The sequence below is a fragment of the Mesoplodon bidens genome (assembly GCF_964165515.1).
Source record: "Mesoplodon bidens genome assembly, chromosome: 15".
NCBI classification, from domain to species: Eukaryota; Metazoa; Chordata; class Mammalia; order Artiodactyla; family Ziphiidae; genus Mesoplodon; species Mesoplodon bidens.
The window spans coordinates 26825881-26839402 of NC_138171.1; the positions used below are offsets into that span (position 1 = coordinate 26825881).

General features: G+C 45.4%; 1 protein-coding gene across 1 annotated transcript in view; it reads right to left on the minus strand.

Moving 5' to 3' along the window:
- Positions 1-13522, minus strand: part of TM9SF4 (transmembrane 9 superfamily member 4) — a 57243-nt gene that overhangs the window by 23716 nt on the left and 20005 nt on the right. The window contains exons 2-3 of the mRNA XM_081257389.1: positions 9359-9472; positions 4477-4576 (exon numbers count right to left, since the gene is read on the minus strand). Of these exons, the coding sequence (XP_081113515.1) occupies positions 4477-4576; positions 9359-9472 (214 nt within the window). The remainder of the gene's footprint in view (positions 1-4476; positions 4577-9358; positions 9473-13522) is intronic.

The window sequence follows — 13522 nt, forward strand, 5'->3', positions numbered from 1 at the left end:
GTTTCCTTTGCCTGGAGTGCCATTCCCTGCCCCACGTTCCTGGGAAACTCTTCCTCACCCTTCAAGCTCAGCTTCTATGCCACTCTCCGGGAAGTCTTTCCTGACCTCCTTAGGACTGAGTTCGTGACTCCCTCCTCGGATTGCCCTCTGCACAGAGGCAGCATCGTACAGTGGTGAAGAGAGGGCTACTGAACCCTGGCTCTGCCACCGACTAGCTTAGCGGTCTTGGTAAGTGCCTTAACCTCAATGAGGCTCAATTTCCTCATCTGTAAAATGGGGATAATAGCACCCATCTCACAGGGTTACACTGAGAAAGAAAGTACCAGGCACAGAGTGGGAAGACAACAAATACTATTTTTATCACCAGCATCACTTCTGCACCTCTTCATATGTCAGTGATGTGACTTTGCACAATGTGTTGATAGGTTAAGTTTCTGCCCTCATACCTCATTATGAGCTCTTTAAGGGCAGATAATGTTTCCTATTTATTTCTCTGTCTTCAGATCCTGGTTCAGGGAGGAAGGGAGGGAGGGTAAAATCCAGCACCTGAGATTTTCAGCCAAAACATCTTTTTAACTTAACAAACGGGCACACCCCTTGCACGCCTACTGCCTCAGAGAAACCTGCTGCCAGACGTCCCAAGAGCAGGCACCGAGCAGTTAGGGCCTGTCACCTAAACCCAATGGTGCTTTCATTCTGAGCCATTCTAACACTTCTACTGGGATGAGGCGGAACTGGGGCAAGCTGAAGGAAACCTACCAAAGCCCACAGGCAGCACTAATGCCCACACACGCCTGGTCTAACAGCTGCCTACCAGTGTGGACCCGCTTGATGTGGGACTCTTGGCCTAGTCATTCATTCGTTCATTCATTCATTCCTTCCCAAACATCCACTGGATATTGGTTATGTGCTGGGCTCTGAAGAAATAGCGTTGAACAGACATACGGAGCTTATGGTCTAGTGGAAAGACAGATTGATTAATCAGGATAATGAGAAGATATAGTACAATATGAGGAACTTGCTCTAGATGTGTGGGAGTAGGTCTAGGACAGCTTCTCTGAGGAAGTAATGCTTGAAGTGAGCTCTAAAGGAAGAGAGCCTTAACTAGGCAAAGAGACAGGGGAAGACTATTCTAGACAGAAGGGAACAGTACGCACAAAGGCTCCCTGCCTGGTTGGGGCGGGGGGAAGGCAGGGGGATGACGCGGTAAATGTAAGAGGCCTGTGCGGCTGCAGTGCACACAGCAAGGGTGACTTGAGGCGCGCTGGAGAGACGGGCTGGAGCTGGACCTCAGGGGGCCTGCAGGCCAACGGGAAGTTTGATCTCTATCGAGAGAGCCACAAAAACCAATAAAGGGTTTCTAACAGGGGCGGCAGAAGACATTATCCAATGCTGGTTACAGATCACTCTGGCTGTTTTGTGAAGAAAATATCGAAGATGCACGGGACTGGCTGGGGGCGATGGCAGTCAGCTATGCAAGTGGGCGGTGATGGTGGCTGGATTAGAGGGTATAGTGAGGGCGGAAACAAGTACACAGATTCAGGAGCTACTGAGGAGGTGAAATCTAGTGGGGCTGGTGCTGGCTGACACAAAGGATGAGCGAGGAGCGGTGCGTATCAGGAAGACTATGAGGCTTCTACAACCAAGGTCCAGTGGGGGGAAAATGGGAAAAACAGCAAAGTTAGACTGAAGGCATTTTTTCAGTTTGGATATGTCAAGTGGCTATGTCAAGCAGGCAGTCAGATATCGAAATCTGAGGGTCAGAGGAAAGGTCAGGGCTATAGATAGAAGCTGTGAGTTGTTGGGATACAGATGGTAAGTGGCAGGGCCACAAGCTTTACCACAGTGGGGAGAACCACTCAGCTGTGCAAAGTAGCACTCTGACAAGAGTGGATGAGGCCACTCAGGAGAGGGGGGAGGGTAAAAAGGGCCTGGATGAAGGTCTCTACACCTCTCCCCCGCTTTCCCCCTTCTCTAGAAGGCTAGTTATGCAGGTGAGTCTGCAAAACCCAGGGATGGACTGGCCAGTGGGAGGGCAAGAACACCGATAAGATATCTGCATGGTCCACTGCTGAAATGATCTGGGTCATCCTCTGCCATTTTACAGATGACAATGCTGAGAACCAGAGCCAGATAGTGACTAGCCTATGACAGTGACTGTGGTAGTGCTAAGCCCCTGGGCTCTTTCCTCTACACCATGCCTTACCACTCACTTCTTTTCAGTAAGGTCAATAAGGAACTCACTTGAGGAAAGGAAGAACATACAGAGAGAGGAACAGGGCTGAAGACCAAGTAAGGTGGGTATCACTTCCTGATATTTAGAAATTATTGATACATTTATTCCAAGAAAGAGGACATACTGGCCTGGAACAGCTCATTTCTAATACAGAAGTATTCATTTTAATTTTTAAAGCTGGGAGCAGACAGCCAGCCACACTAAACAAGCAACAAGCTGAGTGGACCCTCTAAGCGAGTCTGATGTTATACTCCAGTAGCTCTGCCGCAAACATGCCCCCACACCCCCGCCACGATGAACCTTTCTGGAAAAGGCAGTCTGGACAACAGAAAGAATTCTGTTTTTAGAGTTAAAAAACCTGGGTTAAGATCTCAATTTCTCTACCCATTGGCCATGTGACCACAAGCAAGTTTTTCAAACCTCTGAAGCTGCTGTGCCCTCTACTATGGCATGGGGGCCATCATACCTGGCTTTGCTGAGTTACAGTTGGAACCAAGTAAGACAGTGTGCAGAGTGTACTGCTTAAGGCTATGGACCCTGAAGCCAGAGTTCCTGGGCTCTGCCACCAACTCGGCGAGTGACCTGTAGCAAGTGACTTCACCTTCTGTGCCTCACTTCTGTTATCTGTGATAAGGGGATAGTGAGAGTAGCTACCTCAGAGGGCGGTTGTGAGAATTAACTAAGGTAAGCACAGACGTGCTTAGAACAATGCCTGGCTCACTGTTAGTGCCCCTGAAGTATTAACAGTGATGAGGGTGAGGACGTAGAGTACAAGGCTTGCGACCCAACAGGCACTCAATCAAGGCTGTTTCTGCTCCACTCAGGGAGGACAGTAACTTTCACTGAATGACAACTATGTGTCAGACACTGGGTCAGAAGTGGCAGAGAGAGAGACATGTAAGACATGATCCCGCTGCTCAAAGAGCCCCTAGGCCACAGAGGGAGGCACTACACAAAGCTGGAATGAGATACAGTGGGGCAGGATAACTTTTGTACACGGAAGTTTCCATTTCTATGAGGCAGGAACATTCCCCAGCTTCACGGAGGTTAAGGTCACGCAGTATCACACTGAGGTATGCCCAAATGCTCAGCCTTGGGCTGTAGATGAATCCACACCAGCTCACAGGGGGAGGGAGGAGCTGCTGTGAGGAGTCTGGAGGACACAGCAGGTCAGGCTTCCCAGCAGCGGCAAGGTGGCCGGAGCACGGCATGGTGTGGAGAGAAAAGAAGGGTAAGCGGCAGGCAGCAGGAGCAGCCCAGGCCCCGAGGCCGACCTCTGTCCAACTGTACAAGGCGAGACTTTGGGACTGGCGGTGCTGCCTGCTTTTGGTCGAGGCCTGCCCCAGCTGGTCTGGGACATCCAATACCTGGCAGTAGGTACACCTGTTGGCTAGGGGTTCTGGAAACATCTGAGCCATGGGTAGCCCTGATGGAGAAGGCAGCCCTTTCAGGGGACTGCTCAAGAGCCAGTTCTCTCCTTTCCTCTCCCTAAGCTATAAGAGAATAGGAAAGTCTCTTAAGTTCCTTGAAGTCAGGGAGGGCATCCTTCCAAGTTTTTATCTCCAGGACTTAACACTGAGATGGCAGAGTAAGTACTAATAACCATGTCCTCAATAGAGGCCACCTAATGTTTTTTCCTTTAAGCCTGAAATTCCACCAAATGAAGAATTATTTGAATTAAAATAAAATGGCTGCTATTTATAAACACATATGCCAGACACTGCACTGGGTGCTTCACACATTATTTGAGGCAAGGCCTGCACAGCTTAGCAAGAACTATGGTGATGTCCCTGATTCCATTAGGGCCAGAGATAATCACTCATTCTTTTAACTAAAAGCAGAGCAGGTTACAGAAGCCACAAGAAACAGAAGGGAGTATCTAGAAATCAAGGAGAGCCAGTCGGAGCAGTAGCCAAGGGCTCCAACTCTGAGGCCTGACTACATGGATTCCAAGCCCAGTTTAGCCATTAATTAACAGAATAAGCAGAGGCAAGTCACTTACCCATTAATTAACAATATAAACAGAGGCAAGTCACTTACCCTGTAAAATGGGAATAAACACCACAACTACCTCCTGTGGGATGTTATGAGGATTAAATAAGCTAATCTGTATATAAACTATGTAGAATGGTGTCCAGCACACGGTAGGTGCTATACAAGGGTTAACTGCTATTAACGTTATGAAAAGGTCTGGGTTCCTCTTTGGGATAGCGTGGCAGCAGTGTGGGAGAAGGACTTACCCAGATTCTCTGCCTTGTAGGTTATTCTGCTGGGCTGGCAGAAGGGCAGTGAGTAGTATTCATAAGGCAGCTGGGTGCGAGAGCTGGTGAGCTTCACAGCCTAGTGGGAGAAGGGAGGCCATTATTCCTCAATCCAGAAATCAAGATGACTTTCAGTAATCCTCCCTGGTACCCACTCATCTTTAGTATACTCGGCATTATTACCTAATAAGCAAACTAACCGCAGCAGACACAACTCTGGTATACTATACAATTATTTCACTGTCCACTAGTTTTAGATTACATTATAGATTTTGTTTAAAATCCCAACCAAATCCAATATATACTCAGAGTCCTTAACATGCTGATATCCTTTGACCCTATAATTTCACTTCTGGGTATCTCTCCTAAGGAAATAACGCCAAATAAGGGAAAAAACTTCAGGAACAAAGAGCTCACTCCTCATTCCTAACCATGGTGGTCTTTTGCCTCTAATTCCTTGAGCCTGATCAGCTCTCTCCTGTTTCAGGCTTTGAACCTGCTCCTCTCTGCCCGACTCTCTGACTCCTTTTCACATTTGGTCTCAGCTTAAATCCCCTCACCTTCGAGTCCTTTCCTAATCATCTTATCAAAGGAATTCCCTCATCTTCTGTATTTCAACACTTCTAATTATCTTTGTAGCACGTCTGATAAAATGTAATTATTTTATGTTTTGTTTTTTTTTTGCAGTATGTGGGCCTCTCACTGTTGTGGCCTCTCCCGTTACGGAGCACAGGCTCCGGACGCGCAGGCTCAACGGCCATGGCTCACGGGCCCAGCCGCTCCGCGGCATGTGGGATCTTCCCAGACCGGGGCACGAACCCGTGTCCCCTGCATCGGCAGGCGGACTCTCAACCACTGCGCCACCAGGGAAGCCCTATTTTATGTGTCTGGTTTTTTTTTCCAGAGAAATCAGCCTCCCCTACTAGAATTTAAGATTAAGCTCCATGAGGGCAAGGACCATATGTGTCTTGCTTACCTATGTAACCACCGTGCGTAGAGATCTAGGTACATAGTAGGTGCTCAATAAATGTTTGCACAATGAAAAAAGAGAAAAGAAGGAAAAAATGGAAAAAAGAGAGAGAAAAAATGGAAAAAGAGAAAAAAAATGTTTGCACAATGAAAAAAGAGAGAAAAAGAGAGAAAAAAACCAGCTAAAAGCCCCATAATGGGAAATTGGTCAATAAACCACAATATATTCGTTCAATTAAATATTATGCAACCATTAAAGATGAAGTTTAAGAAGACCATGAAGAAGAACATTTAGGAAGTGATGCAAGCGCACAGAATGCAGCTCTGGAAACAGTGACAGCCACAGACAACTCCCCAAAACATGGATAAAATAGAACCAGTCAAAATGTTACAAAAACATAAAATTTCATTAATTAATCAATTAATTATTTTAAAGTTTTTTTTGATGTGGACAATATTTAAAGTCCTTATTGCATTTGTTACAATATTGCTTCTGTTTTGTTTTGGTTTTTTGGCTGCGAGGCATATGGGATCTTAGCTCCCCGACCAGGGATTGAACCCACAACCCCCTGCATTGGAAGGTGAAGTCTTAACCACTGGATGGCCAGGGAAGTCCCAAATTTTAATTTAAATGCAACTAAAATTATCCTTGCTATTTAAAAACTATTAACCATTCCTCATACACCATCTGAAAGTATAAATAGTTTTTAGAGTCCAGGTCCACAATCTTGACTTAAAATTCTTGCTTTGGAATTAGGAATTTTTCTAATTTTAAAAGAGCAATGGTGGTATATTATAAAACCATGGGTTTTATAACACCCCCCAGCTGGGTCTGGAGCAGTACCCCACATTCAGTGACAAGGAAACACAAAAATATTCATACTAAGTGGGAAAAATAAAGTTAATAAACAATTCAGGTCAGGTCTCGCCTACAATGAGTTTAGAAAAACTGTAAGTTTCAGAGCTTTTTAGATGTTGGATTGAAGGACGGGGGACCTCTATTAAGCATTTCATGAACTGCTTGAGGCAAAATGACCAAAAAGTTATTATCTGTTATAACAGCCTGTTATTTTGTGTTTCTTAGCATTCTCTCCTTCTGGACAATCAAAAAAGAATCCACATTACAAAGAAACTGAGTCTCACCTTTATGTCCCCTCCCGCCCTCTCCCTTCCCACCCAAGGTGTAGCTCTCACATGCCCAGCTTGGCAGGACTGAAGCCAGATCCACCTGTCCTCCCCATGACACAAGCTTTGCTCTGGAGGGGGCTCCTGGCAGAGGCACTGGGAGGAAGGGTACTGCGGCGGTTAAGAGCCGGGCTCTGAACTAACCCCATGTCTCCCTCACAATGTGACCTTGGGCAAGTTGGTTCACTTCCTCGGGCCTCAGTTTCCATAACTGTAAAATGTTCAGTAAATCTCTAAAACATACAGTATCTGCCTCAGAGGGCTCTTGGGGGGGCATCTTGAGCTAAGCCATGCATAATGCCTGGCATGTAAATAATCCTCAATAAAGGTGACTTTAATTATTGCTCCCAAAAATTACAAGTCTGACTTCCAAGGAAGAGGGATGCTCACAGTAATGCAACACATGGAATGGTGCATTTGCTTGTTACTACTACATAGTTCTAAATGCAGACACTTTCTAATAGTCATTGATCATATGTATTTATCCACCCTACCAGGCTATGTACTAGGAGCTGGTGACACAGCAGTAACCGAGAAAGATAATATCCCAGCCCTTGTAGAACTTGATTCGTGGTAGTTTTCGTTTTTCCACAAATGTATTATATTTTTAACCTCTAAACTGGTTAACTCCCCCTGGATAATGAAAAGTTGCTTGCATCTAATGCCCCAAATAAGCATGACATGTAGCAATTTATAATTTTGCAAATGCCCAAAATGTGGTGGCAAACAAAGGCACATGTACATGACAGCATGTCAGGTGGATGGCCCTTTGTGATTTTCTGGGCTTCTGTTCCCCCTTTTGAACACTGTGATGCTTAGGACAGGATAAAAACTTTATTTTCACACAATCTCACTGCTTTGCTTTTGCACAGACCAGTAAAGATGTGGTTCCCATCAGCAAGAAATGTACATATTAGGAGCAGAATTTATTTTCATTACTTTATAAGTTTTGCTAGACCTTTGTACAGAATCACTAAGGATTTGAAGGACTACTTAAAAACTTCAACTATACATTATTTTGCCTATGGGGGACCAATGTGGTAGTCAAGAAGCTGGGGGTGGTTTATGGAAGTGTGAGAATGCCGAGTACCCTACACTGTAAACACTGCACAGAAAAAAAGACTAAGAAAAATAACCCAAGGTATTAAGAGTGGTTATATTCCGGTGATGGTAGAGAGGAGTCCCTATAGCTGGGAGCTCTGGAACAAGGTCACACCCCTTGTCTGGTGGCCAGTCCTCTCGCCTCAATTTGGGAGAACTCTGCAGCTGGCCACTCCAGTTCCAGAGCCTTCCATAGGACTCTGTTGTATCACAGCTTAATATCTCCCTCTGCCCAGTCCTGCTTCCCTTACTCCCTCCCGAGTGCCGACCCTGAGCGCCTAGTCAATAAATCTCTTGTACCAAATCTCCACCTTAGAGTTTGTTTCCTGGGAAATGAGATCCAAGAAGATCCACCACCAACCCTCAGCCGCGTTTAGGGCTCTGAGAATGCCACCAAGGGTCCAAGACATTAACCAAGGTGCCAGCCTGCCCACTGCCCCGATCAACCATATTTTAAAGGACTCTCCCATAACCCTGTCACAGGTGGCTGACCCACAGGTAGGTTGACAAGGTGAGGTGGCCCAGTTGGCTGTTCTTCTGGACTCTGATTTAGGGCAATGCTTTCAAATCCTAATTACTCATGTACCAACTTGCCCTATCTACTTACCATTTATTCTTCTATTTTCTTGGATATGATTCATTTTTAGGTAAATACCTTTATTTAAGAAGCAAACATTTTAACACTATTAAAAATGGAAAAACCAGGCTTCGCTGGTGGTGCAGTGGTTGAGAGTCCGCCTGCCGATGCAGGGGACGCGGGTTCGTGCCCCGGTCTGGGAAGATCCCACATGCCGCGGAGCGGCTGGGCCCGTGAGCCATGGCCGCTGAGCCTGTGCATCCGGAGCCTGTGCTCCACAACGGGAGAGGCCACAACAGTGAGAGGCCTGCGTACCGCAAAAAAAAAAAAAAAAAAAAAAAAAAAAAAGGAAAACCAACAACGACAGCCATGAAATCATGAGTTGAAGTAACGGCTGTATTTTCTAGTATAATTGAAAGAAAACAGCTATTAAGATAAAACATACGTGTCAGCCACTTAAAATCATCTCATATACCACCACTCAGATATGCAGTGCACCGTTTGGAAATACTGAACTGGAGAATCCTGGCAGAAGCTAAAATAGAAAAAAAAGGCCATAATAGGCTGCGTATACATAGATGATATGAGTTACGCAGAGAAAGCTGGTAACAGAGAGGAGGATGGAGAGAGGCAGAGATGTCACAGAGAAGGAGGTAGGTTGAGAGATATGGAAAGAGGTGGACACAGGAGCGAGTGAAAGTGAGAGAGAAACAAAGACACAGGAAGAACCAGAAACAGAGACAGAGCCAAAGAGAAAGAGAGAGAGGGACAGAGAGAGAGAATGCACTCATACAGGCAGAGATGCAGAGACAGCCAGAGGCAGAGAGAGAGGAGAGGCGGCAGGGCCCGGGGGACACACCACTTCCGCCCCAGCCGTGTGCAGTGAATCCTCTTCCTCCCAGGCTGAGCGGCGCTGGTCTGGGTTCTCTGCAACCACAGCAGGGACGTGACCAGGTCGCCACAGTCTTCTGGCCAGGTTGCCCAGCAACTGGGCAACAGTTGGCTCCCACAGACCAGGAACACGCTTACCTTGATTTCTACAGGGTCGTTCTGGTGGAAGTTGATTGGTGCGACCCCAGGAACATAGAAGGCCCCGGTATCACACGTGAGAGAGAGAAGCAGCAGGGACCACGGCAACCAATCCTGCTTGGAAGAAGAGAGATGGCAGTCAGAATGGGGGAAAGAGGGGAACGACCCTCCGGGGCACCGTCACATCTGCCTTAACTGACACAGTCTCATCCCCACTCTGAGAAGCCTGAGGCCCCCCAAGGGCTACCCTCTAAATGCCCCCAAGGGTGTTGTGAGGCACTGATCCTGCACTTCCAGAAATGAGCCACAAACTGAGTGCAGTAATTAACAGCAGGGCAAAAGGGCAGACTAATACAGGAGCCACGGCTCCCCACTCCTCGAGCAATGTTCCTTTCATCATGTCACATGTATCACTGGCCTGTAGGGCCAGCAGGAAACAAAGCTCCATAGTGTCCCATTAATTCCCATTTCTCCACATAGCAACGGGCTTGCTTTGTCAGGAAGCTCCTATGGTACCAATACGTTTTCTAACAAACCGCCTCCAAAATTGTCCTGACCCCGCCCCTCCCATCCTCTGCCTCCTCAGCTCCGTCCACGCCGGCCTTCGTGTCTCCTGACAGCAAGTCCTTCTCCACCCCCTCAGGGCCATTGCCTCCACTGCTCCCTCCATCAGAATGCCCTTCCCACAGGTGCCTGCCTGGCTCACGTCTCATCCCTTATTTCATTCAGGTCTCTCTCAAATGTCACTTCCTCAGAGAAGCCTCCACCGACTAGCCCGTCTAAAATGGCCTCCTCAGGGCTCCTACCACCCATTCTCCAACCCCTTCCTCCACTTCTCTTCGTGGACTTAGCTAATTGGCATGGACATATGTATCTGTTTACTTGTGTATTATCTGTCCCCCTTCACTCGAATGTAATCTCTGTGGGAGCAGGGACTGTGTCCCCAGTGCCTGGCACCTGGAAATCAAAGACAAGAAAGATCAATTACCCACCTCAAGAAGTACCCCATCAAAGCATCTCTTTCCCTTCATTAATATGCTTTGCCCCCTCAAGGTACTAGAATAGCTTCTTTCCCTCTGCCTGGCTTGAATAAGGAACTTTGTCATCCACACAACCTGGATCACTAACTCAATTGCGCGGCTGCATCTGCCTTCTCTCTCCACCCCTTTTACCACTGTGGCATTTCAGACCCTCATTTCCTCCCATCGGACACTGGCCACAGCCTCCTGATCACCTTGTCCCGGCATCCTTCAAGTCACCATCACCACCACACACACACACACACACACACACAAACACACACACACACACACACACACTCTCTCAGACGATTCTTTCTGGAACTCAGTGTTATAGGGAATCAGAATCACTCAGGGGGCTTGCCAAAAATGTAGACTCATCTGTATTTTTACCAGGAGCACAAGTTGAGGAAAACTGGCTTTCAAAGTTGAAGGTTCTGAGCTTGTCAATAACAAAAAACCAAACAACCCAATCCAAAAATGGGCAGAAGACCTAAATAGACATTTCTCCACAGAAGATATACAGACTGCCAACAAACACATGAAAGAATGCTCAACATCATTAATCATTAGAGAAATGCAAATCAAAACTACAATGAGATATCCTCTCACACCAGTCAGAATGGCCATCATCAAAAAATCTAGAAACAATAAATGCTGGAGAGGGTGTGGAGAAAAGGGAACACTCTTGCACTGCTGGTGGGAATGTGAATTGGTACAGCCACTATGGAGAACAGTATGGAGGTTCCTTAAAAAACTACAAATAGAACTACCATATGACACAGCAATCCCACTACTGGGCATATACCCTGAGAAAACCATAATTCAAAAAGAGTCATGTACCAAAATGTTCATTGCAGCTCTATTTACAATAGCCAGGAGATGGAAACAACCTAAGTGTCCATCATTGGATGAATGGATAAAGAAGATGTGGCATATATATACAATGGAATATTACTCAGCCATAAAAAGAAATGAAATTGAGCTATTTGTAATGAGGTGGATGGACCTAGAGTCTGTCATACAGAGTGAAGTAAGTCAGAAAGAGAAAGACAAATACCGTATGCTAACACATATATATGGAATTTAAGAAAAAAAAATGTCATGAAGAATCTAGGGGTAAGACAGGAATAAAGACAGACCTACTAGAGAATGGACTTGAGGATATGGGGAGGGGGAAGGGTAAGCTGTGACAAAGCGAGAGAGTGGCATGGACATATATACACTATCAAATGTAAAATAGATAGCTAGTGGGAAGCAGCCGCATAGCACAGGGAGATCAGCTCGGTGCTTTGTGACCACCTAGAGGGGTGGGATAGGGAGGGTGGGAGAGAGGGAGACGCCAAGAGGGAAGAGATATGGGGATATATGTATATGTATAGCTGATTCACTTTGTTATAAAGCAGAAACTAGCACACCATTGTAACGCAATTATACTCCAATAAAAATGCAAAAAGAAAAAAAAAGGTTCTGAGCTTGTGCACTAGTTTAGATACAAAGCCTGGTCAAACTCTTAAAAGCAATATATTCATAGAGTGCTTTTCTCTGATCTGCTGTGATGTTTATAAGTATCTGTCAGCTGATGTGCATTATGAAATATGAAATAATAGTCTGACCCCAACAAAAACAGTGAAAAATGGCTAAGACAGTTGTATTGAATCTGGTAATCACAAGGTCAGCAGAATTAGGGGTGAAAGCAAGATCTTTAAAAGAAATGACAAGACAAAAAGGTGGAAAAATGTCTCATGGGGTAGGATTCTGTATAGGAAGTCAGTATGTTCCCCCCCTCTGTCATTTTTTTTAACTTTTTATTTTTAAATAAATTTAGATTTACAGAATATACTATGAGAGTTCCCATATACTCTTCACCCACTTTCCTCTAATGTTAACATATTACATAACCATGCGTAAGAGAGGCTTTTTAAAAAATAACTAGGTTAAAAAAGTTTTGAAAAAGAAAAACATATACAGTAAATATTTGCGAAGATTATGGAAAAACCCGAACAAACTTTTTGGTCAATCCAGTAATTCAAACAGTACAAACGGGTATAACCATGAAAAATAAATCTTCCTCCCTCTTCAGCTCCCCATAGACAACTGTTAGCACCAGTTCCTTGAAAATCCCTCTGGAGATACTCCATGCACATACAAAGAGAAGCCTTTAGTAGCATGGGTTTGCCTTGATACAGCAACAACAAACAGATTTTTATTCTTTCTTTCTGTGAGAGAAAGCCTACTCACTGTGGGCTGGTTACAGCTTCTGATTTCCTCTCCATCAAGTGGAGGATTTCCTCCACTTGACCAGTCATCAGAAGATTCTAGCCCTCCCTCTTTGCTAGGCCTCACTGGGCAGTCCTTAGATTGAGTGCTTTGTGTGAGAGAAATAAATCCTGTCCTTTGTTTTCCTCAAATTCCTCTTTGAACCTGAATTCCAGTTAACTAAATGCAAGGAAGACAAACCCTGTACTACTGACATCAAATGTCAGCCAAAAGTCATTTAAAAATAAAAACCCAACTCTAAATTTTTGAAAAATGATACAGAAAACAGACAATCCTCACACATAGATACTATCAACAAATCACAAATCAATTTATCTTAGAGGAAGGATCAACAGATGAAAAATGGCAAAGAATTATTTCCACAATATGCTAGAATCTTTGAATATAAGTTGGCAACCAAAAGCAATTCAGAAGTTCAGTTTAGAATTAATGACTATACCAAGATGATACTGTTAGTTTTATTTATTTATTTATTTATTTATTTATTTATTTTTAAAAGCGAATTCTCAGATCCTACCCCAGCTCCACTGACTTAGGAATTCTGGGGCGGGACATGGCACTATGTGTTTTAAATTTATTTATTTATTTATTTATTTAGGGCTGTGTTAGGTCTTCGTTTCTGTGTGAGGGCTTTCTCTAGTTGTGGCAAGCGGGGGCCACTCTTCATCGCGGTGCGCGGGCCTCTCACCATCGCGGCCTCTCTTGTTGCGGAGCACAGGCTCCAGACGCGCAGGCTCAGTAGTTGTGGCTCACGGGCCTACTTGCTCCGCGGCATGTGGGATCTTCCCAGACCAGGGCTCAAACCCGTGTCCCCTGCATCGGCAGGCAGACTCTCAACCACTGCGCCACCAGGGAAGCCCGATAC